This window comes from Chelonia mydas, chromosome 8, assembly GCF_015237465.2.
Source record: "Chelonia mydas isolate rCheMyd1 chromosome 8, rCheMyd1.pri.v2, whole genome shotgun sequence".
Classification (NCBI taxonomy): Eukaryota; Metazoa; Chordata; order Testudines; family Cheloniidae; genus Chelonia; species Chelonia mydas.
The window spans coordinates 67,955,522-67,982,931 of NC_057854.1; the positions used below are offsets into that span (position 1 = coordinate 67,955,522).

General features: G+C 39.4%; 1 protein-coding gene across 1 annotated transcript in view; it reads left to right on the forward strand.

The window, feature by feature from the left end:
• COL11A1 (collagen type XI alpha 1 chain) overlaps window positions 1-27,410 on the forward strand; it is a 235,035-nt gene that overhangs the window by 93,100 nt on the left and 114,525 nt on the right. The window contains exons 15-30 of the mRNA XM_007055218.4: window positions 218-271; window positions 2,007-2,060; window positions 2,174-2,227; window positions 2,839-2,892; window positions 9,881-9,934; window positions 10,063-10,107; window positions 11,621-11,674; window positions 11,770-11,814; window positions 12,204-12,257; window positions 12,731-12,775; window positions 18,319-18,372; window positions 21,047-21,091; window positions 22,515-22,568; window positions 22,652-22,696; window positions 26,418-26,471; window positions 27,120-27,227. Coding sequence (XP_007055280.2) covers window positions 218-271; window positions 2,007-2,060; window positions 2,174-2,227; window positions 2,839-2,892; window positions 9,881-9,934; window positions 10,063-10,107; window positions 11,621-11,674; window positions 11,770-11,814; window positions 12,204-12,257; window positions 12,731-12,775; window positions 18,319-18,372; window positions 21,047-21,091; window positions 22,515-22,568; window positions 22,652-22,696; window positions 26,418-26,471; window positions 27,120-27,227 — 873 coding nt within the window. The remainder of the gene's footprint in view (window positions 1-217; window positions 272-2,006; window positions 2,061-2,173; window positions 2,228-2,838; window positions 2,893-9,880; window positions 9,935-10,062; window positions 10,108-11,620; window positions 11,675-11,769; window positions 11,815-12,203; window positions 12,258-12,730; window positions 12,776-18,318; window positions 18,373-21,046; window positions 21,092-22,514; window positions 22,569-22,651; window positions 22,697-26,417; window positions 26,472-27,119; window positions 27,228-27,410) is intronic.

Consider the following 27,410-nt stretch of genomic DNA (forward strand, 5'->3'; position numbering starts at 1 on the left):
TTTAACATTTACTTTGATGAGACTAGTATTTGGCCCCAAGTTTGCCAGACCTTTACAAAATGATCTTTCAGGTACTGTAATCGCATAGGATGGTTTCATAATAGCTAAGGAAAAAGTGTTTCTTTTCTGTAATTAATTTCTAGAAATAGCTAACAGTTTATCCAGTTAAAGTTTAGCTGGATAATTAAACTCACTGTATTTTGCACTTGTTACATAGGGCGGGCCTGGCTCACCAGGTATTAAAGGAGAAAGCGGCGACCCAGGTCCCCAGGTACAATACAACATCCTTTCATTTTTCAGTATATTACCTTTTCATGCTTTGCAGCATACAAAAATACATTCCCATTTGCAGCATATGGAAATACATCCCTCTATTGGAGAGCAATCAGTTATGTGCTTTTTACATATAATTGAAGGTGAATAGCTTTTCGTGTACAATGCTGCAGCAAATGAAACAGTTACCTAGATTGTTCATTTTAAAATGTGAAAGTAACAAGCTGCCCTTCTGTAAAGAGGACCAATTATCACATGTAGAGTGTCATCTCTTGAAAACTAGTTTTAAAATTGGTGCTGGAAGCTCTTTGCTCTGCTCTGTACTGTACATGCTCATAAGTACCATTAGCATCAATGTCTGCAGTCATATGACCTTGGGCTGTGATATGATCAAATCTCATAAACTGAGCAGGGTTTAACTTGACTGGTGATTAAACAGGAAATTTCCAAGAAAAACTTTGACACTGGAAGAGGTGGTGTTGTTGATTCTATGGATGATCCCTTTCCTTCTTAGTAATTACTGCATCAATCTCCCAGCTTGATGTTAGAGAGCACTGGCCAGTTTAAAGAACTGGCATCTTTAAACTTAGACCCAAAACTAAGGTCATAAGCACTTGTGACCATTTAAGAAACTATGACATTTTTTTAAAAGTCTGTAGTGCGAACACCTGTCACCTGGCCAAATGCCAACTTGGGTACACATATTTAATCATGTATTAAGTAACTATCCTAAAATCCACCTTGGCACTAGTACAAAAGTAAAACATTACAAATAGCTGATTAGTCTTTCATTTTTCCTGCCTACATTTCCAGTGTGGTCCCTTGTTAGTTTGGGTTTTTTTTCTATTTCTTCTTGTGGTCAGGTGAAGCTGTCCACCAGCTTGGACAGTCAGCCATGTCCTGGACTGATATGACTGGGTCCTTTGCCCCCTCCAGTACCTCAAGGTTCACAGCCCTCCCTTAACCTCAGGGAGACCAAAGGGCCAGCTTGCCCCATTGCAGCCTTCTACTGCTGCTAAGGAAACTGTTAGTTTCTCCTAGCCCTCCCCCTCCCCTTCCAGAGCTAGGTCCCCACTTATGTCTTCCAACTGGGAATCAGAGCCAGTCATTAGCTGCTGCTTACCTGGTTCCCAACACATGCCTGCTGGGCTTCTCCTTAGATCAGGGTTTGCTACTCCCTGGCTCTGCAGGCCCTTAAAGGGTCTGACCATCCTGCTGCATTGCCCTAAATTATTGGGTACTGCTTCTGAGGCCTTTTTCAGCTGACATTTCCACCCAAGGTGCATATTGGTTTTGGACAAGAGTGCTCCCTTAGAAACATCTAGAACTGCCTTCAACGAGAATCACATGTGCATGTGAAAGCGGAATGAGGTGTGCAGTCTGTGAAATACTTTGGAATCTCTCTGGATAAAATGTGCCGTGTAAATATAAGTTCTCATTAAATATAGGTGAATTTAATTTTAACGTGGCTAAAACAAGATTTGTAAAACATAGCACAGAGATTTTCAAAGAAATTTAGATTTCACGGGATTTGGATGCTCAGTTTTCATCACAAATTAATAGGAAGTGGGGACTCCCTTAGATAGCTTTGAAAAATCACAGTCTTGGTATTCAACACCATATTCCTAAGTTGTTGTTTAGCTGAGATGTTTGGCAGTTTTGTTTAGCTAGCTGTTCTAGCTTTTTGTTGCCACATATAGTATGATTTTAAAGATTGTTTTGTTTACATTCAGGGTCCTCGAGGTATTCAAGGTTCCATTGGTCCAAGTGGGAAACCTGGCAAAAGAGTGAGTAACATATATCTGGTAAAAAAATTAAATTGAAATCCAAATGAATTAAAGCTTTCTCTTTACTCTGGATGTCAGTTGTTGGCATCTTCAAATGTTTGTATTCTTTTCAGGGTCGTCCAGGAGCTGATGGCGCTAGAGGAATGCCAGGAGAACCTGGTTCAAAGGTATGAGATCTGAGGTCATATTTCAGTCATGGCATGGATGATGCACATTTTAAATAGGCATTAATCTGCCCTCCACCACACTGAAAATGTAAAAACAATGTAGAAAGCTATTCTGCAATGAAAATATTGATGCTTCAGACAACCAGATAAGAGGCAAAAGTTGAGCATGAATCATCCATTTAAAAATATGGTAATTCATGGTAATGGACAGCCGTGTAACGTTTAAGTAATTTGATTCTTTGGGCTTGAGTCTGATCTCACTTAGGCTGCTTTTTTTTGCATGGGTGTAACTGTATTTTCTACAGCAGAGCTACTTCTGATTTATACCAGTATAATGTGTGACTAGAGTCAAGCCCTTTGTCTTGATGTTAAATTTATAATGGCATAATTACAGTGGAGTGTAAAATCTGGTGCACAACGGCTTCCTCTGCTTTGATGCGCACAGGGCCAAATTCTGATGTTCAGATGCATGTGCTCAACTCCAAATGACTTGCTGAGATGTGCACATGTGTCCATGGGTAGAATTTAGCCCACAGTGAGCTGGTGTAATTTACTAAGAATATTACAAAGTGTAATAGTCATTTCTAAGTCTCTATTTTTTTCTTTCCTAGGGTGATAGAGGGTTTGATGGTCTTCCTGGTCTACCTGGTGATAAAGGTCACAGGGTAAGATCAACATGAATGTTTATATGAAAGCTTATAAAAAATGTGGTAGTAGTAACATCACCTCATTTAAAAAAATAACATAGGACTGTGGAGAGAGTTAAGTCAGAGAACATGTCAGAATTTCATGTTGCAATATAGTGTCAGAATTGTATTTTTACAAGCATATCAGGTAAAGACTCCAGTAACGTGAATTTATATTTAACGATCCACATACATATTTTTTATTTAAATATATTTCCAGAATTTGGGCTAGATTCTCAATGGGTGTAAATTGAAGTAGTTTCCTTAAAGTCAATGCTGATTTACTTCAGCTGCCGAATGGGCTGAAGTTGATTATTAGAAGAAAGTTGCAATATACTAGTGTACAAGTTCTACACTGAGGATGTACGTATCCTATGACCAGTGTGGTCATAGGGCTCATTTCCATGATGTTTCAATAGGCAGGTTTTATGCCAGTGGCACCTTCTCTTCTCCGGGACCTCTCATTGCAGATGGGGAATTGAGATCACACAAAAAGTCTGTGGCACAGCAGTAAATTGAAGCCGAGTCTTCCTTCCGCTAGGGCAGTGCCACAACAACAGGCCACCCTTTTCCCCTTGCTTTGAGGATACACAGAATTTAACAGCTCTGAACACAGAGTAATGCAGAAAGTTTTGCAATTGTTTGTTTGTGTTCATGGAAAACAACATTCTTGACTTGCAATTTTTTTTAAACACCATTAAAAAGGCTTTCTCAAAAAAAGTAGCAATCAAGAATACCTACAATGCTAAGCTCTATTGCTTATTGACAAGGACTGACCCCTGGTCTACACTAGGACTTTAGGTCGAATTTAGCAGCGTTAAATCGATGTAAACCTGCACCCGTCCACACGTTGAAGCCCTTTTTTTCGACTTAAAGGGCTCTTAAAATCGATTTCCTTACTCCATCCCTGACAAGTGGATTAGCGCTTAAATCGGCCTTGCCGGGTTGAATTTGGGGTACTGTGGACACAATTTGACGATATTGGCCTCCAGGAGCTATCCCAGAGTGCTCCATTGTGACCGCTCTGGACAGCACTCTCAACTCAGATGCACCGGCCAGGTAGATAGGAAAAGAACTGCGAACCTTTGAATCTCATTTCCTCAAGAAAAAAGGCGCGAAACGATTGTCTGCTGCTGCTTTCACGGAGGGAGGGAGGGAGGGAGGGAACGGGGGCCTGACGATATGTACCCAGAACCACCCGAGACAATGTTTTAGCCCCATCAGGCATTGGGATCTCAACCCAGAATTCCAATGGGCAGCGGAGACTGCGGGAACTGTGGGATAGGTACCCACAGTGCAACACTCTGGAAGTCAACGCTTGCCTCGGTATTGTGAAAGCACTCCGCCTAGTTAATGCACTTAATCCACTTAGAGCATTTTCTGTGGGGACACACACACTCGAATATATAAAAACGATTTCTAAAAAAACGACTTCTATAAATTCGACCTAACTTCGTAGTGTAGACATACCCTTACTCAGTCCAAACACTTCAAATATCAACATTCCAGAACTTGGAGAAAGACCAGATCTGAGAGCTAAATCTGGTTGTGTCTGGCCCTGTATAGCAGTTGTGGTGGAAGAAGTCATCGTCTTGGTATGCATCCCCACTGCAAGCGCTAGTCACAGCTGCAGTTCCCTGTGCTCTCCTGAATGAGGTTCTCTTGCTAGTTCTCTTGTAAGTCTTAGCCACCACAGAAGGAACAAGAATAAGGCAGGATAATGATTCCACCCTCTTCGTGAGTGGAGCTAGCGAACCACGGATGGAAATATATGCTGCAATTTTCGAAGGGCTTGTGCAGTAGCTACACTTCCCAGGAACTCGGGGAGACATTGAATACTCCACATATGCCTACAGTGTAGTGTGTTGTAGTAATATTGGAAGTTGTTCTCCTCAGTCCTGTTTGTACTTTTAGTACAATTCACAATTCTCTCAATCATTTTTCATCAATTCCTTTCTTCCTAGAGAATAAAAACAAGCAGCTCTTTGCAGATTTGAAATGTTGGTTGATCGGTAGGTGGCCAGTAGAGGGTGCCAGACATTAAGATCTAGTCCTGTGATACTCAATTAGATCTACCCACAGGCCAATTTGAGAATATTATGTCAAGAGGTGGGCCATTTGTGCTGAGGCTGACAAAATAATAATAATAAAAACCCTTCAGCTGCCAATCAATAAAGACCTTGACTGCAACATAAGTATTAGTGTTTCTGTCTTTTAACGAAGTTTATAGATCAACATTATTACCTGTGTTTGTGGCAATCTCTAATGGGAGAGGTGATATCAACGATCTCTGGCAAGCTTTGTGGAGACAGGTTTATAGGAGGTCAGGGCAAGGCATATGCACTGGTAAAGATGCTCATCTGTCAGATGATTGCGGTGTTGGTTTTTTATAATGTTCATGGTAGAAAACCTAGATTTACAAAGGTACATTGATCCGAATATCGTTAAGAGATGGCTAGATTATGGCTATTCTGAAACTGGTCAGCATATTGAGTCAGAAATCACAAAGTCCCATTTCTCTGAATTTTTGTCCTCAAGATATCTGAGCTCTGGAGTTTAACAATTTCTAATTGAAAGGCACCTTCATCAATTGAATCAAGAACATTCTTGGCTTCAGCAGGGCAGAGTTCATCAGTAGGGACAAAAAACAGACCACGAACAAATAAAAGCAAATTCTTTGGAATTTTAAAATTCTCAAATCACATTTTAAAATTGTTGATGAATAGGAATTCTTGCATCAGTTTCATCGATAGCAACTACACACAGTGTGGTGAAGTGCAACATCTTTCCTGTTAAGTTTGTCTGAAAGATTTCAAGGTTTCTCTGAAAGGCACACATTTTTCCAAACAGATCCCTGAGACTGCTTGCACACCCTTGGAGCTGCAAATTGAGGGAATTCAAGTTACCGGTTTTATCACACAGAAAATCTACCTGTGACATAGAGGGGACTTCATTTATAAATTCCAGGAACTCATGAGCCATGTTGGTCTTGTAGTTTGAAAGAAAATCTATTATTTCTTTTGGAAGCGCACAATCTCTCTCTATCCTATTTAATCAGCGAACATATTATGCTGCAACAGGTCACTGTATTTGGCTGAAACATCTTGTAAAAGAGCTTTAAAAAAATGAAGTTGCAAGGTAGAAGCTGAACGTATCTTGTTAGCCAATCTCCTCACAATACCCATTGTTTTTCTTAAGTCCCCTGACAATTAACCGCACAAGACAGTCTGGCGAATGATGCGATGAAGTGTATTTAATGAAGGGTTTATCGCTGCCAAATGTGAAGCAAAGCCCTTTTCTTTCTCTGTCATAGAGGGACCTCTGTCTGTAACAAGCAAGTTTACTTTCTACAGATCTAAACCAATTTTTTCAAAAAAGCCTTTAACTTTTCAAAAATTATCTCTCCTGTGGCATAGGTTTCTAATGGTAGTAAGCACAAAAATTCTTCCTTGAACATTTAACCATCATAAAATCTAACGAACAGTGATAACTGGGCAGTGTCACTTAAATTGCTTGATTCATCCACTGCAAGAGACATGTTGGCATTTTTAAAATCAGAAACCAGTGCTAACAAATAAACCTCCTAAATTACCTCCAATCTTCGCACTGTTGTGGTATCAGACAGGAGAACTTGCTTCACACAGTTCACAATGTCATCGTTTATTTCTGGCAAAAAAGCTCCTCCAGCATTTCCAATGTGCTCTCCTTCACAAGCTCGGCATCCAGGACAGGCTTTTTCTTTTTTTAGCTATTACCAACATTTTCGAAGAGAAGTAGCTGTTGCTTTTTCCTCTACAGTAGCTGATGTTGTGAGAATGACATTTGAAGTGTGCTACAAAGACGTCAGAGTTTTCAGTTGTGTCACGTCTTGCAAAACTGCCAGGAGGATAGGCCGTATTGAAGTTACCATGCTTTGATTCAATGTGATGCCTCATGTTGATGATCTCACAGATAGATACAGTGGTTTGGAATACTAAACACAAAGGTTTTGCGTTTAAATGAGGTGGCGTAATAAATAGAAAATCCGATGTCCAGTTTGGGTTAAACCTCAGTTTTTGCTATCAACTTGGCAACATTTACTCCCACCTGCATTCATTTTTGGCTCAATTTCCATCACTAATGGAAAAAAAAGGTTGGCGTCCGAGTTCAGTCATAGCTGTTGCTATCTCAAGAACGTAAGATCCAGTAAGCAGGACTTCCTTTGTGTCTGGACTTACTGGGGCTGAGCCCCAGCACCTCTAGGCTTGGCAGTTCATAGCTCTGGCACCTCTGGACTCCCCGGCCAGCAACCGCTGCTCTCCAGCTGTCCAGCTCTGAAGGCAGCACTGCCACCAGCAGCAATATGGAAGCCAGGGTGACATGATACGGTGTATTGCCATCCTTCCTTCTGTGCTGCTGCTGCTGGTGGCTCTGCCTTCGGAGCTGGGGGCCCAGCCAGCAGTCGCCACTATCTGGCCACTCAGCCGTTGCTTAATTTGTGCCGGGGCTTGCTGAGGCTCAGCCCTGGCATTTCTTTCATCACAAATTAAGCACTGCCAGTAAGTTACTAAGGAAGGCATAGGCAAATGATAGGCAGTGCATCACTGTTTGTGAATTTAATTATAAACATTGTTTCAAGGTGAGCTGGTGGGCCACACAGGAAGCCTTGACGGGCCACATTTGCCCCCCGGGCCGCCTACTGAGTATCACTGATCTAATCACTGTGCATATCTCATGTATCCTCTGAAGACTGAGTAACCCTTCCAGAGTTGACTTAGGGAGGAGATCTATGTCTGCTTTCTAATATGGCATAGCAGAGCTGGCAAACTTTGAGACATTTAATTGTATGGTGAAAGAAACCTTTTTTGTTCTTATTCAGAAATATGGATAGCGAATTCATATTTTTTAAACAAATAAAGAAAGCCTTTTCAAGTCTTCCATCCCATTGCTTGGGAATCACTATAATACTTATATTAAAATGGGAGTCCTCTAAATATTTAGAAAGTATGACAAATCTGAAAGCAGTCCTATTCAAAGCCAAAGCAGATAGCTGCAGCCCTTCAGATTCATGTGTAGTGAGAGGACATAATGCAAGGAGCTGTTTGCATAAACATTCATAGAATCATAGAATATCAGGGTTGGAAGAGACCTCAGGAGGTCATCTAGTCCAACCCCCTGCTCAAAGCAGGACCAATCCCCAACTAAATCATCCCAGCCAAGGCTTTGTCAAGCCTGACCTTAAAAACTTCTAAGGAAGGAGATTCTACCACCTCCCTAGGTAACACATTCTAGTGTTTCACCACCCTCCTAGTGAAAAAGTTTTTCCTAACCTCCAGCCTAAACCTCCCCCACTGCAACTTGAGACCATTACTCCTTGTTCTGTCATCAGCTACCACTGAGAACAGTCTAGATCCATCCTCTTTGGAACCCCCTTTCAGGTAGTTGAAAGCAGCTATCAAATCCCCCCTCATTCTTCTCTTCCGCAGACTAAACAACCCCAGTTCCCTCAGCCTCTCCCCATAAGTCATGTGTTCCAGTCCCCTAATCATGTTTGTTGCCTTCTGCTGGACTCTTTCCAATTTTTCCACATCCTTCTTGTAGTGTGGGGCCCAAAACTGGACACAGTACTCCAGATGAGGCCTCACCAATGTTAAATAGAGGGGAACGATCACGTCACTCGATCTCCTGGCAATGCCCCTACATATACATCCCAAAATGCCATTGGCCTTCTTGGCAACAAGGGCACACTGTTAACTCACATCCAGCTTCTCGTCCACTGTAACCCCTTAGGTCCTTTTCTGCAGAACTGCTGCCGAGCCATTCGGTCCCTAGTCCCTAGCGGTGCATGGGGTTCTTCCATCCTAAGTGCAGGACTCTGCACTTGTCCTTGTTGAACCTCATCAGATTTCTTTTGGCCCAATCCTCTAATTTGTCTAGGGCCCTCTGTATCCTATCCCTACCCTCCAGCGTATCTACCTCTCCTCCCAGTTTAGTGTCACCTCTGTATTCCCTGTAATAAAAAACACAGAGTGGAAAAAGAGAAATAAATCCTTTTCTACTGTAGTTATATTTTATCTGCAAGAATACTGATGTTGTTTTAAAAAAAACCCCACCAACGTTTAGCATATTCTTTTTAGGAATAAATGTCACTTAACATATAGGAAGCTGCATTCTGTCTGCACCAGCAAATGTTTTTGAACAATGTTAAGGCATAGCAGCATGTAGAATGTAACTCAGCTTGAGGCAACAAAGGTGCAGTTAATAGAACCTCACTATCTCTCGTAATGACCCCACAATCACATTGAACAGTAGAGCAGTGGAATAAACACCTGCCATCCCTTATACAATAGTAAATAAGCAATCACCTAAACCTTCCCAGCAGCACTCTGAAGGAGAAAAAGAATGGAGACACTCAAGAGTGATTCCATATAACTCTTCTAGGATTCACAGCTGTGGTCAGCATCTTGGAGACACTGCTAAAGCTAGAAGAATCAGCATGAACACTTGATTTTTATTCAGTCCTATAAGGAGATCACTGATTAAAAATTCCCTCTCCAAAAAGAGCTCAATCATTTGTGTTTAAGCTATGCAGCACACTAGCCTTCTTTAAAAATGAGAAAAGAAAAATAAATCCTAACTACATCAGTCCAAAATCTGCTGAGGCTCTGTGTACATAGGTCTGAGAAGCCCCAGTATGGCCGTTCTTATGGCAGAACCCAGCCTTACATGCAGTAACGATGATATGATTACTGAACATTTCTGAAATGTTAATCCCCCCTCACATTAATCTGATAACAGATTTTGGATCCACCTCTAAACGAAAACTTCTGCCAAGTAACATGTAGATTTGTACCTGTTTGCTATTACAGTGAAGATGTTCTGACATACTATTATGCAGCTAAGGTGGTATTTCATTTTCCCATCTCTTGTTGTTTGAAGCCAGAGTTGTAACCTGCATTATTTTAATATGGCTTTCTTAATTCTACAGGGAGATCGTGGCCCACAAGGACCTCCTGGTGCACCCGGTGAAGATGGAACAAGAGTATGTTACTAGTAACTTCAGCTCGCTAATATATACAACAACATCTAAAGAAAGTCCTCCCAGAAGAGGAATATTTTGGTGACGTATACTCTTCACGCTAAACCTTCTATTCCTTTTAATAATGACAGGGAGAAGACGGAGAGGTTGGACCCAGAGGTCTCCCAGGTGAAGCTGTAAGTAAAGCTTTTTTACTATTCTATTTCTGGTATGCAAGCTGACTCTTTTGCAGAACAAAATCGCTCTAAGATTTTCATTCATTTCTACTAAGCTTTTCCCAGAGGGAAAAAAATGGCAGTTCTGTATGGAGAGTAAACAATGGGCTAGATTTTTCTGGGGTGTAACTCCACTAACATGACTGGAATTATTCATGGATGAATTCAGTCCACGGTACACAACTTCCAAATCACTGGACCTGATCCTTATCTCATTCACTCTGGTGTAACTGCATTGACTTCAGTAGACATACTCCTGATTTACATGAGCACAGTGAGGGCACAGTCCGCCTGTTGACACCTCTAGGGATATTTCACAACAGTCTGTTTTTAGTGAATATTTGGCTGCAAAATTTCACCCAAATTCCCCTCCCTTGCCCACACTGCTTCTCTTTATTGTATATTTCGCAATTGTTACATGTCCAAGAATTCCACTGATATCAGTAGGAATTCCACTGGTGCTGTGACTGCAGAACAGAGATCTGCCGTGCAGGCAAGAGATCCGGGGCCTGGCTCAGAAAGGATAATTTTATCCTAAATATCTGACATATGGCCCTTCCAGATACAAAGTGGGTGTAAAATGCTACTGAGTCAGAATGATAGTAATTTGCATCCTCTTCACACATAATGAAACAGAGAGGAGAACAAGGCCTGCCTACTTCAGCCACAGTGTCTGATGACACAAATAATGAAAAACAAAATGCCTTTACTCTGTAGAAAGTTAAAAATAACACTAGGGAACAAATTTTGCTCCCCCTCCTCAGAAAAATGGTCCCATTGATTTCAGTGGAATTGCTTGTGGGAGCAGGTCTGCCCTTCCGCTTGTGGAAGAGTTTCCATTTGTTTATTATACCGAGAAAGACTACAAATGAGTAATTTTCAGCTATCTAGCAGAGATTTTACTACCAAGAAAGGTAGCACTTTCCACAGCAATACAGAACATGACAGAAATAATTAACACCACCTTGTTTTCATTAAATACATAAATAGTCAGCACCCAGATCAAGTGACTGTGGAAGGTGCTGCACCAGTGTTCAGGGCAGTGGCAGAGACAAAATCTTCCCCTCCGACCTTTCTCTGGTATGAAAGACAGAGCTACTCGACAGCAGGCTCCTTCAGTCCATATTGACAGGTTTCAGAGTAGCAGCCGTGTTAGTCTGTATTCACAAAAAGAAAAGGAGTACTAGTGGCACCTTACAGACTAACCAATTTATTTGAGCATAAGCTTTCATGAGCTACAGCTCACTTCATCGGATGCATTCGATTGTTTAGTCTCTAAGGTCCCACTAGTACTCCTTTTCTTTTTGTCAATCCATATTGTGCTCCTAATACAGGGCAGAGATTAGGAGGGTCCCATGTAGCAGTGAATCCTTTTGTCAGGCTGCACTGCCTCTCTTCCCCTTACTCCTGTAGTCTACCTGCTTGTAAGGAGGAATTGCACCCCACAATTTTATGAATTGTGTCTTCTTTTCAGGGTCAAAGAGGACTACTGGGCCCCAGGGGCACACCCGGTCCCCCAGGACAACCTGTACGTATGGCATAAAGAGTAAGGTATTTTAAACGTGCAATTTCCAGTAAAAAATAATTCCGACCAGTGTTGCCTCTATTTTTTTCTTGTTGCAGGGTGTTGCAGGTGTTGATGGCCCCCCAGGTCCAAAAGGAAACTTGGTAGGTACATAATTAGGGAAATAAACAGAGGTTTGGGATTGTCAAAATCCTTCCCCTCCCCTACCCCGTCACTGTTTAATCTAAAATTCAGATTCCTCTTGTTGTTTTATTGAAAAGAACAGCCTTGTGTATCATCTACTCAAACCTAAATTCTGCCCTCATTTAACCTCCTGTAGCCCCCAGACTCCAGCTCTCAGGGTGGAATTAGCCCCACATTAATAAAATGTTGATGATATAAATTAACTTGAAAATCAGACTAGAGAGACAGTTAGTTGGTAAATTTAAAAGACGGAAAAGACAGAGATGTGCCTGTATTACTTTAGGCCTGACAATGAAGATTTGTAACATAGAAGCCCAAACCTAACGCCTCTGTATTTTTTGCATGGTAGGGTCCTCAAGGGGAACCAGGACCTCCTGGTCAACAAGGAATCCCAGGTCCACAAGTAAGTGTTCAGTAACCCACAGGTTATACCACATTCCTTTAAACAAATGTTTAATGAATACAGATTAGCATAGGGTTAGCTTTTCATATGCAGGACTGATAAAGCATGAAGGATTTTATAAATAATCCTGAAAATGTGCATAGTGCAGTGGGAGCAGAATTTTAAAGCAAGCTTGCAGAGGGCTTTTTCATTTGCAAGAAAAATGACTCATTCAGTGTTCCTGGAATGCCAGCAGGAAGGGCCACACCTGTAGGAGGGCTCTGAATAGGATCCTGTTACAGACTTGATGCCAGAAGAGTAGCCTGTGCAAAAAGCTCACACAAAGCTTCTTATCTAACTGGTTTAATCCCCCCTCCCCACCCCACACTTATATTTGCTGCTATGTTTAAACAGATTAATAAGGGCTCTTTAATAGGGAAAATGTATGTATATTGTTATCCCTGATTTCTCACACACTGGCTTCTTTCTAATAGGGGCTTCCTGGTCCACAAGGTCCTATTGGAGCTCCTGGTGAAAAAGTAAGTTATAATGTTATTCTGGTATTTCATAATCAGTGTATCTGTGTAACAGCCTCTGGTGAAGTGGTTAAGAGCTTTGCTTTATGTTTAGATATTAGACACCTACGATCTCAAACATAGCAGAATGCCCTAAAAGCACCAAGTAAAAACCAAGTAAAGTAATGAATAATGTGGGACTAACTCTCTTTGCATTTACACCATTTTTTTCACCAGTGTAACTTCCTGAATTTATTCTTGATTCATGCTGAAGTTACTAGGATCAGAATTTGGCCCATAGCACTAAACTGTACATGATTAAATTCAAATAGACTCAAACTGCTGGGCTATAAAAAAAAAAAAAAGACAGTTTTTCAATTTAAATGTATTTTCTATCAAATTAAATTCTCTTTCATCTCCTATACTTTTAAAATATCTACCTCTTTCTTTAAACTGCGGGCCTGATTCTGCTCTCATTTACACTGATGGTTTATTGGCATAACTCTGGAGTTCCACTGGAGTAATTTTGGTATAATTTAGATCAGAATAAGGCCCTATTTGTTTATCCTTGTGTTTCCTGAGCAGTAACATTCTGCTACAAGTTCTAATTATGTCCATTTCAAATTTCACACTCCTAGTAATTTTCTCCTTTCCTCTTTTAGATCCCTGATTGATTCCACTCTGGTTTCCCTCTCATTCGTGGTTTAATATCTTCCTAGTGCTCTAGTATTTCACTTCTTAGTGGGAAGGATTGAAGGGGATTTTAGGAAACAATACACAGACTTCCTACCTGCCTGTCTTCCCCAGAATGTTATTCTTGGAAGATGGCTGTGTCCACAACATATTCATTCCACAATCCATCACGAACGCATAGCACACCTTTCAGCAGTCAGAGGTTCGGGGCCACACAGCATGGTCTCTGCCACTTTATCTTGATATGTTTCTTTCAGATAATGTGACCATTTTTCTGTTTCTGAAGTGCCAAGTACAGGTCAGCTATGAGAAGTAAAAAAGCTTTTTTCCCCTCCGCTGAGTTGTATATATTTATTCTAGAAACAATCATGCCATCTACATTTGAGCAAAACTCCCACTGTAGTCGATGGGAGTTTTGCATGAGAAAGAATTGCAAGAACTGGCCTTGCATGCTCCTCTGTTCTTGCATGGAATCACTCGGATTTTAAGTCTTTTATCCCATAGTTGTTCATACTTTGTCCCTGACATCTATATCAGATAGCTTAGAGGTGTAAACTAATTGTATTTTGTATATGCAACACCTACAATTAAATATATTGTTTATGGGTTTTTCACAACAGTGATTCACTAAAGGGGTGATTCACTAGCGATTATAATAGAGATTACAAGGATAAATAGGCTGAAAAGGTGTGAAGTAGTTTGCTTGCTTCCTACCTATCCATATACGTACCTTATTTTTTGAGTTTTCTTGGCTTGGTAGTCTTTTCTGTTTTTGAGTTTAATATTAATGCAAATGAGCTGGCAAACCAGCTTGTTAGCTTTGTTACATTGTAACTTACTGCTAGGTAGAAATGTTATATTTGTTCATGGGTTAAAAAAGGGAAGGTAGATATCCCAAAGTTAATGAAATTTCTTAAATAAATGTACTGTAGCAGTGACAGATGTCACATTTCATATTAAAAAATCCAACCTTCGATCTTCATCGTTATTTCCACTAGTTTCTCCCTACAGAATAGAAACCATCTTGCACCGCCCAGCATTATATACATTTCTATGGGCTACATACCCTCCCAAAACATCAGAGAGACAAGAGTTGAGTTGATATGGAATGTGTTACATTTCAACTGTAGTCAACCAATTTTTTTAAAAATCACACCTTAAAGACATAACCTTGCATTTGAAATAGAGTGGAGTCGGACCACCACAAGGGCAGAAATTCTACTGGAGCTCCCCAGAATGCAAGATAACTTTGTTCACTGCTACACCTCTTCAAGGAGTGCAGCATACTCCAGCCAGTGTCCTAGGCCCATTCAGTGTGCTGTGAGGAGTGGAAAGAACAGGGCCATGCCCTGCCTCATTCCCACTCCTTTGGGGTCTCTTTTACCCATGTGGAAGCACAGAGATTGTAATGCCAAGCACAAGAATTACAACTATAAGTGGCCCTTGTGTGGGGCCTGTACAGGAAGATGACTTCAGTAAATTAAACACTTACATGCATAAGGCTTTATATGCTGGATAGACTTCAAAGTATATTGGCTTGTGCAGTATAAACTTCATGAGCTGAAGGGAGCACGCTCTCCTCTCTCAGGTGGCCATAGGCATCCCTATGCAAAAATAAGTTTGACATCCTGAGACTACACACTCTCTGTTGCTCCAGTCCGTGTAGTGCTTACACACTCAACATGGACCGAGAGTCATCTTAGAAACACCATATCTGTAAGTTCCATAATTGTCCCTGAGTATCTCAGAATAATAGCCCCAATTGGGCCTACCGGGAGGGATTTCAGACCAAGGACTCTGGACTTGGTTGTGCCAGAAGAGAGGAATGGCACTTGGAGAGAAGGAAGAATGCAGGCCACTCAGGAAATTAACTTTTATATGAAATGTCTGCAGGAGTCTACTCTCCTAGAAACTTTTCTGTGTACAAATTGCCTTGCACAAGTGAATTGTATAAGAAGAGGTTCTGGCAAGTAAAATATTAAAAGGAAGTTTTTCCACCCAAACCTGCCCCCATAGAATGATTCCCCTTTCCAAAGTCATCTCTAAAGTTTTCCATGTGAAACTCACCAACATCTAAAGTTTTCTCCTCCTAAAACATACTGGTGTCTAAAATTTTCCCTGCTTACGTTACATGTTGGCATCTCTGATATTGGAGGACCAAGCAGTGACATTTGAAATATTGATAGAAACCTTTCCCTCTGACACTGAAAGCTTTCCTGGTCCAAACCCAGTCAGCATTATTTGTCTATGCTCAAACCCAGTCACATCAAAATTTTCCCCCATCTAAACCTGCTAATATAGGTTTCCCTCACAAAAGTTTCATAACAAAATTTTAGGTGCTCTCTCTTTTAGGATCAGGCTCACACTAATAGATGGAGATTTTCTTTAAAAGTTTGCGTTGATTTGAGGCAATATATTCAGCACAGCCAATCCATCAAGATTACTCATTCTCGAAGGCCCAGTCCTGAAAAGGAACTCATGGGTAACTCTGCTCACATGGGCAGTCCAAGTGGTTAGCTGCGAGAAAAGTTTCTCAGAGGTATAAGTGTATGAGGGATGTAAAAAATAGCAGCAATCAGATTGCTGCCAGCATACCAGAATATACCCAGATGACTAATTAGAAACCTAGCAATCTTAGGTCAGTGTCTTGCACTAATACAGGAATGCCTGTTTGATCTCTTGCTTCCTCTTTGGTAAACCTATGTACTGAGTGTGGGCACACCCACAGACTGGGCATGGACCAGGACAAAGACCATAAGGACACTGATGATTTTGTAGGAGTTGCAGTTGATGAATGCTGTGATGCCATGATGGTACTAAATAAGAAAAAATTTCCAGTAAAAAAGGATGCATTTGTCATTATCCAGCTAATGTAAATTGCCCTGGGTGATGATGGCTTGGATGTTACTAATTTTAATTTGGTCTGTTGTTATTCATTACAGGTTGACTCACATAGGTTTTCATAATGCATTTGTGATTAAAGTATCATTTTGTTTTGTTTGGGCTACATATTCTTGAAACCCTTGGGAACGAATGTTGCCAATTTGCTTTGCTGCTCTTACGTGGTGTAGACATAGACATGGTGGTTGGAGACTAGGACCCAACCTGGGGGTTTTTTTTTGGTATAATAAAATTTCTAGTTATATAACATGGATTTTTGGTTGACGGACAGACATCAAACACATCTCTTGTGACTCTTTGAAGATCATCAGCTAACCTTTCATTTCCAAAAAGTCACATTCTGTCCTGCCATGCACACAGCTTACCCTCCAAATGTAGCTTTGTTTTTGTGTTTGAAACAGTTCAAGCCAATGAACAGCCAGTTCTCATCCCTGGGTTCTGTGACTCACCTACATCATTGAAATTGTTCTTGCTTTGCAACTTTAGATGCTACTGCCTCTGGCCTCCTCCTGATTATGGGTGATATCCTGGCCCCTTTAAGTCAAAGGGAGTGTGCTATTGACTTCAGCGGGGCCAGGATTTCACCCTTTGTCATTTTCTGTTCTTTGGATATTACTTTGTATAGTGAACAATACATATTTCTCCACTTTTTTCTTTCATGTCTTTGTGTATACATTTTAGGGGTGATTGATATGTGCAACAGTTACATTCTCTCCATCATAACTGGTATGGTCCATTTCTAAATGTAACTTTTGCCTTGTTTTTCCTCCTTGTGCCCTTAATTTCTCATCTGCCCAATGATACTTTGTGAAAAACAATGCATTTTTCAAATGGCCTCTACTCAATCATCTTCTCTCTTACAACCCAAATAAACATATTTTTACATCTTTCTAATTTGCATATTCATTGTATTTGGAGACATTTTCAAAAAGAAAAGTTGGTAAAAATGATGGTGAATCTGAAAACTGATGCTGAATGTACTTTGATGCTGACGTTTTTCACACAATTCTGTAAAAGAACATTATTTTCCGGATGTTATTTTTTCTCATTTCATCACCTCAGTTTAACTGGGAAACAACATGTTATTCCTTCTCCCTCATCTCTCCTTTCTATTTAATTTCCTTCCCAGGTGCCTGTGCTTTTGTTTAGTTTTTCTCATTCATGCTATAGCAGCTGCTTACTACTCTCTGATCTAACTTCAGACTGCACTGTTTTGATGATTAACATGGTTATAGGAATCTCACACTTTCTGAGGTAAAAGGCAAGTTAGTTTAACATTACAAATGGATATTTCTGAGGTACTGGTGGTAGTCAGGTGGAGCAAGTATTTCAGTATCCAACTATATCTAGTTGAAATATTTAAAGCCAGAAGAGAATCCAAAAGGAAATACTTTTTTTCACACAATGCATAATTAGTTTGTGGAACTCATTGCCACAGTATGTTGCTGAGCCTAACAACTTGGAAAGGTTCAAAGAAGGATTGGCTGTTTATGTGGATAACAAAAATATTCAGTCATAATATTGATAACACAAATTTTGGAAGGGAGATAAAACATCATGCTTCAGGCCTTAAGTCTCTAACTATCAGGAATCGATTATCTGGTATCTGTCCTCTGAGGGATTTCTTGCTCCTTCCTTCTTCAGGAACAGGATACTGGACTAGATGGACCATGGGTCTGATGCCATATGGCAATTTCTCTGCTCCTTTCTCATTTGCACTAGTGAGCACTGAGAGTAACTTTTTTGAAGTCATTGGAATTGTTATGTATTTACACTGGTGTAACTGAGATCAGAATCTAAGTCTCTGGATCTAGCTTTTGGAACACTCTCAACTTTTATTTTTTCCCATCACTTTGTATGCTTTAACATATTTCTTTTTGTTCATAGTTAATTTATTTGTTGTAACCTATTTTAGCTTGAGCAACCTATTTGTTAATATTATTCCTAAAATGTATCCTTTTCGTTGTGTTTAGGGACCACAGGGCAAACCTGGCCTTCCCGGACTTGCTGGTTCTGATGGGCCTTCTGTAAGTAATATAGTATTTTGTCCTCTGAATGTCTAAATTCTGTTCAAAATCAGTATGCAGTTTTGGGTCACTGCATGCAATGTACTGCATTACAAGAAGAAAAGAAGCAGCGCTCTTAGTTGGGAACAAACTTGTAAAACCTGTGTATACCTCTGTATTATTTGAACTTGAGGCATTATTAAAGTTAGGGGGCTGCTAACATTTGCTGAAGCCCTTTTAAAAATGTGGACCTTGATAATCAATTATGCTTGTAACATGTGCCAATAGCCGGGGAGACATACAGTGGATCAGATCTACTGTCTCATTTATGTCAAAGTGGCAGTGTAAATGGGGGATAAAGTATGTACCTATGGCAACCAGGAAATGCTCTTGATTACGGGATTTTCTCAGCTGGCATAAAGCTGGTTACACCTTACTTCCTCACAGCTCCTGATCAGGGCATATCAAGGGAGTGGACCCCACTCTTTCAGGTTCTTCATGGGGGCAGGATTACCAGCATAAGAATCTTCTGAACATTAGGAAACTCATCTTCATGTAAGCGCTTACCCCCATGAGTTACTGAACTGACATGAGCAGCTCTACTAAACTCAACGAACACCCAACAAAGATTCTTACATGAATAAAATTACTCACATTACTGTTCAAAATCACGTCCTAAACCTAGTAACTATAAAACCAGTATGCCTAATGACAGATGAGAGAGAGAAAAAGAGAGCTTTCTTGTATCAAAATGTTTATGTTTTTACCTCCAGTACGGGCCACTTAATTGTAGGCAGCACAATTCCTTATACTGTCCCCCTCAGTCCTTTCCCCACTATGCCATTTTCTCATATAATAATCTTTCCTCCTTTCCTAGGTCAAATTCCAAGCAAAACTCTCAATGACCTCAACAGGAATTTTGCAAGGTTAAGAACTATAGACGTTGTCCCAGGGGCATTAAACTGGAAAAAATGAACGTATTATGGATACAGAACTGTATCCATGACCGTCAATCTCCCTTTTGCCTGCTGTTGCAGCACATGCATACAAACTGTTGGCAATGCATATTATGGCATTGTTGGAGATTCCAGTTAGACTTGAATCTTTGTCCACTTGTGCAAGTTTTTCTGGCTTCTGAAAACTCTCAGCCCTTACAAACATCACTGGTATTTGAAAACCTGCATTTTGTTACACATAAAAATCAGAAATAAAGACAAATGCAGTGAAGAATGAATAAGCCCAGGTAGTGTTTGCATGTGTATGTGTGTGCCCGTGCTTGTGCATGAACCACTGCCTGCACCCCACCATCTGCCTAGACAGTCATCTCCCTACCTTGTGTATGGGTTTGTTTGGTTGAAGGGTAGGGCACTGAAACTCTTGGTAAGCATCACCCCTGACAGAGGTAGCATTGTAGAATCACAGACTTTCCATGCAGGGTAAGTGGTTATAACTTTGTGCACAATAAGATCATCTGCTTGAATATTAGTTCAGATTTTCAAACCAAGATGCATTTGTTTGAGTAAAACTGAAAAAAATAGTTAATGCTGTTTGAGATGAGCAAGACGATAAGTTGTTTCTACCTATCTGATATTCATCCTTCTAATCAATATTGTAGAATGCATAGATAGATAAAGTAAGTGCTATATATATTTATATTTAAAATATGCTATTAATTATATATATATATATATATACCTTTCATTAATAGCATATTTTAAATTCATATTATCAGCTAGAAAACTAAACATAAAAATCAGAAGTTTATCAGTTAAGGATTGGCAGGTATTTAAAAATATGATATCAACTGACATACTGAAAACACTTTTTGAAAGTTAATACCACCAAGAAGCTAATATTTAAGAAGTGGCTACACGTACAGCAAAACTAAAGATTTACTATACTCTTCAAATAAGAGTGGACCTACACAAAGAAGAAAAAGTGTTACTTGTTGATTTCCTCAAACTGTAATCTGCCATTAACATTTTAAATTTCACGTTAGTGTAATTTTTGATGACAGATCAAAAATAATCACTGTTGTCTCCCACTGGGAATGCAGTGAGGAATTAACCTTTTGAGTGATCTCCCTTTCTCTCTCTCACACACACCCACCAAAGCTTAATTCTTGTGCTACATTTCTAGTGGGAGCTTTATATAACTATAATGATATAGAATTTAAACAATAGCAGCCTGCACCCCTCAAAAAGTTTTATTTTAAAAGTAAGCAATGATTTAAAGGAAAAGCATTTAATTAATGCTATAAATGAGACTAGATCAATCTCTTTATAGGCCTCTCAAACAACTCCTATAACCTTTTTATATGCTTTAGGGATTTCTGCATGAAATTGTATCATGTAGGCTCTTTCAAAACACTAAAGTAATCAAATCAGAGTGTGTCTTAGATTAAAAGACTCCTGCAGTTGAAATATTAACTGGATGTGATCAAAATGTTGCTTAATACATTCACATTAATACAACTACTGTCCAGATTTCTCTTTGTTATGTAAACTAGTTATATATTAAAACAATAAATCTATCCTCAAAATCAAAAGGTGTATTTTTCATGCTCTAGTCCAGAAACAGGGCTGGATTTGGGGTCATCATGATGTTCAATTATTTAAAACCAATTTATTTGTATAATGAATTGTTTTTCATGAAGAGCATATTTTCCAAAAAATATTTATCTTTCTGTAATCAGGGTCATCCTGGCAAAGAGGGTCAGTCTGGAGAGAAAGGTGCTTTGGTAAGTTTCAAAACTTCCATAAACATGTGCCTATTCAATTTGTATTTATTTGTTTATTTAGTAAATTTGTCAACCATGTAATCTGTTGCTCTTACAGCTATTGGGATCATAAGTGATAGAAAATGCATCACCCATTCACAGCATGTGTGTACTGACAACCATATTTATTGAGTGCCAATCTGTGAACTCCACAAGCAGTTTTACTTTAACAAGGCACTCTATTTATATTTATTCATGTCTACTCAGGATTTAATAAACTGTCACATGTTTCAGACAGATAACTTGCAACTTCTTTGAGTTTGCAGTTTTATAGTGTGTGCTACATGCTGGGACTATTGAGAGGCTCTGTGAGGGGGGTATAGCAAAACACACACAATCAATGGATTTTTCAGTCACTTGCAGCAAGCCAGTGGAAAATAATTTCTTCATTGTAGTGAAATATTTAAAGGGTTTGTAAAGTTCCCTGCCATGTTAAGGCCAGATTCTGAAACCCTTACTCATGCTGAATAACACACTACTTCCTGAGTAGTCCTACTGAAGACAACGGAGTAAAGTACTATACATTATAAATAGTATAAATCAGGGTATTAAAATCTGGCCCTTATGCTGCCATCTATTACATGTTTGGGGGCCTTTTTCTTTACTATGAGGCCAGGAAGTATTATGAAACAGGATGTACTACTAAAGTAGCAAAGGTTTAGCTTCTCTTGATTTTATATTTGCAAAGGTATAGTGAAATAGATTTTAAAAAATCCTCAGGATACAATAAATGCCAAAAAATCCCCAGTCAGTATCAATTAAATGTTGACAATTTTTAAAAATCAGACCATGTTGACTTTGGGGAATTTTTAAGAGAGACCATGATTGATGGATTTATTACTCTGACAATACAAACACTGAAAAAAGGAGTCAGATTCGGCAAGATCTGTATATATGGGAATAGCAGCTGCCTATAGGAGAGTAGAGTATGGCACAGAATGTAAATTCGTGAGATTTTTTTTAAAATGATGGGGAAGGGTTAGTAGAGTGATATACTCTTATGTCTTTATCTCTAACACATAGCTTCTGCCCTGTGCAGACATCATTAACACTGGTGTGTTCTCCTTATATTTTCAAAATTATCTTAATTTCAGATTATTTATGTTGTGAGTTGATGTTTTTAGCATGTTGCTTTCATTTGAAATCCCTCAAAGTATAAATCCACAGCAAAACCATAAATAGATCCACAGAAAATTTGAAAAATGCTTTGATACGCCCACAAGTTTTCGTAGGGGCAGTCAGCCAGAAAAGCCTGTCTGTCCAGTATTATTCCAATGACTTCCTTTAGACTACTTGTGGTACAGTTAAGGTAAGTGTATCGTACGTCGAAAACTATTTGTTAACTGACTAACATACAGAGTTTTTCTAATCCAATGTATTTTAGGGGCCTCCAGGTCCTCAGGGTCCAATTGGCTATCCTGGTCCTCGTGGTGTGAAGGTATGGTTCATTTAAAAAAAAATCTGAATATTTGAAACTTTCTGGTTATGTACAGTGAGGCATTTTCTCATTGTTTTCTACAGGGAGCTGATGGTGTCCGTGGTCTCAAGGGCTCCAAAGGTGAAAAGGTAAACATAGAATTGGACTTGCTTTTGTTTTTAAAAAAAAGTGTTTTTCTGTGTTCCGGTAAACAAAAGGGTCTCCTTTTTTCAGTGCTACATCTTTTATTTCCTTCCCCAAGTACTGTTGTTCCCAGGCAGCCGTGGTTACTTTTCACCATCCATGGGGAAAGTATCAGGCCTGAATCTCCACTGCCCTGCACGTTACATAGCTATTTACATCTGTGTAAAATGTATGTAAAATTCTACCAGATCAGAGCAATAGCATTTTGCACCTACTTTGCACAGGTGTAACTGACTTACACACAAGGTGCAGGGCAGTGGAGAATTAGCCTTCCCTCTTTCCCCCACTGACAACAGTGGATCCCTAGAAGCTTGTCATATCCAAGACACTTGTGATAATTATTACTTTCACGACTGTGATTCATACTATAGACTAGATTCTGTATTTCTTATATACCCAAACCTTCCATTGACTTCCAGACTTTCTGGTGTCTGAAATGCAGACAATAGACCAGATCCTTTGCTATGGCAAAAATGTGCACAGCACAAATAGGGAATATATGTGCAAATGTGATTAAAACTCACGATGCATTCTCCCAAACCTGCTGCTGCTGCTATATGCAGGGCCATTTCCCCTTCATGAAGTTAGATCACACTCTGGCTGCTGCAACCTCCATTAGCTTCTAGTGGCCCCTTGGGGCCAAAACCCCAGCCAGGGATTGTCATAGGGATATCCTAGCCCTACCCTCTTTCCTCAGTGTTATAACTGCAGGCAGTGGAGGAGTGGCATAAGAATCTCTGTGCTACCTCTGTCCCACTGGAGACTCCTTGCACTGGGCTGATCCTTCTGGGGATGGATGCACAAGTTTTAGAGTCAGTCTGTCCCAGAACTGCGGTTCAAACGACCATCTCACACAGGCATATCTGGCCTTATTGCTCTGTTACCACAGAGTGCACATTTATTTTTCAAGACTGAAGGTTCGCTCTTGAAAACTGCCTTTGACATCAGTACTGGAGAACTGCCTGAAGGATCAAGCCCCTGAAAGGAGTTTCATGCTTTTGAAATTCTGCAGTGACAATACATTTTGTTCATTATAATAACTTTCTTCACTATACTACCAAGCTTTATATAAACATGAGCTATTATTCAAAATATAGCAAACATGCAATGAGGATAAATAAATAACAGACTTTTTCCATATTGATAAATAATGATATAGCTGTATCTCCACAAATAAATATATATAAAGATACACAGTGCTCAATAGTTCATTGTGTTCTTTGAATAGGACTTTAAAAACCAAGGTTTGGACATTAAAGAGGTCATGACATTAAAGACCTCCTAGCAGCCTCTATGATCCTAACAGTTGTTTGATGATAGCTGCTGTATGACCCAAAACATTAGTGCACACCTCAAAATTGACACTGATGTACCAAATACATAGAAACCCCTTAGACCACAGGACATGCTCTAGTGGAGCTTATATGTCTGTTACATATGGGCATTATTGATTTAGAGCAGTCAAATACTACTATGAAAAGCACAGTATTATGAGAAGAGAGATTGATCTATCTGCCACGCCATTATTGATCTCAAGTGGTCCCAAAGTTGACAAGGGAGTTATGACTCTGCATTGACCAACAGACTATTTATAGAACTTTGTTTTATTTTTTATTACCTACAGAGTAGGGCCTTAGAGATTCACTCTCGCCTCCAAGCTGAACTAAAGTCAAGATCCTTTAGCTCTCAGTAGCTTGAACCTCACTCTGATGGGTGAAGAGTTTCAGTTCACTTGGCAACTTTTTGATCTGTGATTGGCACAGTGTTCAATCCTTGTGGGTACGCAAGGTGTCCTCATTTATTTGAGCCACATTATTGTCCATGGGTATAATTGAGTAGCTCATAACTAAAGCCTTTTTTAGGTTTCTCATGCTCTACTAGATCAACACCTCTCTTTAAATGTTAATAAATAGGTATTTGTAACTCTAGAATTTTAATGTCTGCATTATAGAGTGACCTCCTGGGCCCTTTTAACACTATCACCCAAAACACAGACGACCTATCAGTTACCTAAACCTTTTCCTAGTGTGTCTTTTTCCCATGAATCATGACCTGCTACAGCACCTCATGCTTTGTGCAAAAACCTTGCAATCCACTGAAGAAGAGATTTGACTGTACTTGTAAGTTTTGTAAGGAAATTAAAGTGCTGACTTATCATGGCATGTTTCTCTTGATCCATTTACCTCTGGAAACACTTTTGTCATGGAATAATTCTCCTTCAAATATTGAATGAAATAAAAATAATGTCATGGTTTTAGGTTTGTGGGCCATGTCAAGTTTCTCTGGTTGGCATGGGAAAAGAGAACACTCTAGATATAGGAGTGCAATCTGTTGACGATGAAGTACAATGCCCTTGCTGTTTTATTAGCAACAACTGGAGCTCATTGTCATTAATTCTAGACTGACATCACCAATACTTCTTCACCTGAAGCACATCAGAATTATAGTGAACCCCTTTTCTACAAGTTCGTTCAGCAGAGAGAGAGCTTCCATCCCCAGCAATGAGGAACAGCACCTAAAAAATGTACTTGCCAGAATCTTCTATAGCCTTAATATCAGAATGGTAGTTGTGCAAAGATGTAGTCGTAGTGGATCAAAAACTCCTCTCAATTACACTAGTGCAAATCTGGAATAATTCCATTGATTTTTTTAATGTCAGTGGAGTCACTATCCAGGTGCTCAAGTGTAACAGAGTAGAATTTTCCTCACTGTTGTCTATTTTTATGGAAACATGGACAACTGCATAATATCTTTGAGGAGATTAGCTATCTGTATATAAATAGTGTCCCTTAGGATCCTAACATGTTCTGATTCAACCACTATGTACAAACACATCCTTAAGGTGTCAGCGTCTTTATCTTTGCCATGCTGACTAGATCATTTTCTTTTAATTACCCATAGAATATATGTTTGTATCAACCAATGAATGTAGTCATTGAGCCACCTTTCATGCTTTTACATTTGACCACTCTATGGGGACATTACTGTTTCCGTTAGCTTTGTGTGGCACCATATGCTGTGAACATGGGTATACGTACGTTTACATGAATAAAGAAATATCTTTTAAAGTTCAGTGTGACCACTTTTAGTTTTATAAAGGATTTACTAAATCAGTAAGGAATCTGTTGACCTTTCTTTCACTAAACTTTAAGAGTTGGTTATTCCTTTATGATGCTTTTGGGCCACTAGTAAAAATAAATAAATAAAAAGGAGGAATGGTCTGCCAATGAACAGAACAATATTAAGGTTTAGTTGCATTGTCAGTCCATCAACCAATTATGAAAAAGGATGAAGATCTTATCAGTAGAAAGCATAAACAGAATAAAAACTTTAATGTATAAGGATGGAATTTAATGCAGAATATCATTGTCTTCTATGAAGGAGTTCATAATAAATTCAGAAATTTATGTCCTGCCTAAGAGAGCTTCCCCATTATTCACAACTTTTTCCCAAGATGAGCAATCATTCAGTGTAGCTGCATAGATATCTATATATTTGGATATAGTAACGGCCATATTAAAATCATTAGGCATGTGAAGTTCTAAATTGAATGGAGTTACTGCACTTATTATGCTCATCCACTTAGATTACCTAATGTTTTAATTCCATTTGTAAAAGTATCTTTTTTTAATGAACACATTTTTCTATATTTTGTGCTCTCTTTAGGGTGAAGATGGTTTCCCAGGATTTAAAGGTGACATGGGTCTTAAAGGTGACAGAGTAAGTATTTATACAGAAACATATAGTACTTAGAAATTCTAGCTGTTAGTTTGTGAATATCACTTTAAACTTATTTATAATTAAATGTAACAAGCAGTGTTTTCATTAATTTATTTTTAACCTGCACACATGTAGATTTGGGGCCAGATGCTCACATGGTGGGAATCAGCATTACTCTATTGACTGCAGTGGAGCTCACCAGCTGAGGTTCTGGCCTCAGACTTCATGGTTTTAAGCTAACATTACCAACAGACTAATTGGTTATCCAGGCATCCATATTTTCACACTAATTCTATTCCATGTATAATGTATTAGATTAATCCTGAGGGCCATATTCTGGCTGGTGCAGGGGAAATGGTGTTAATAAAAATGGTGAACCATATTTCACAGGGGGCCTCACCGATCCTCCAAAAGTGGTGTTAATATACACCCCTATCCTGGGTTTAAGTAACCCAATGCCCAACCTCCACAACTTGAATTCTGTTACTAGCACAAAAGCACTAATATTTTTTCCTAATCTTCATTTACATTTGTTTTCAAGTAATTGTTTGTTTCATAAACTAAATCTTAAAATGTCCTGCTATTGCAAACAGTGTATTGGTATGAACATAGGCAGTGGCTCTGTATTTATACCATATTGAATTTTAGGGTGAAGTTGGTCCACTGGGTCCAAGAGGAGAAGATGGTCCTGAAGGTCCAAAAGGTCGAGCAGGCCCAACAGGGGACCCAGGTGGTGCTGGGCAGGCTGGTGAAAAGGTTAGTAACCAACAGCTAATGTAAAGAAACATTGCCTCATAATGGAGATCAAACCAGGATCTTCAGCTCCAAAGGCTGTTACTGCTGAAAGTAGCTCCTTTAGCTATCTGAAAGCCGTAGGTTATGGCTGCTGAGGGCAGCTACTAGAGTGATCTCAGACACTACACAAATAATGAAAATTAT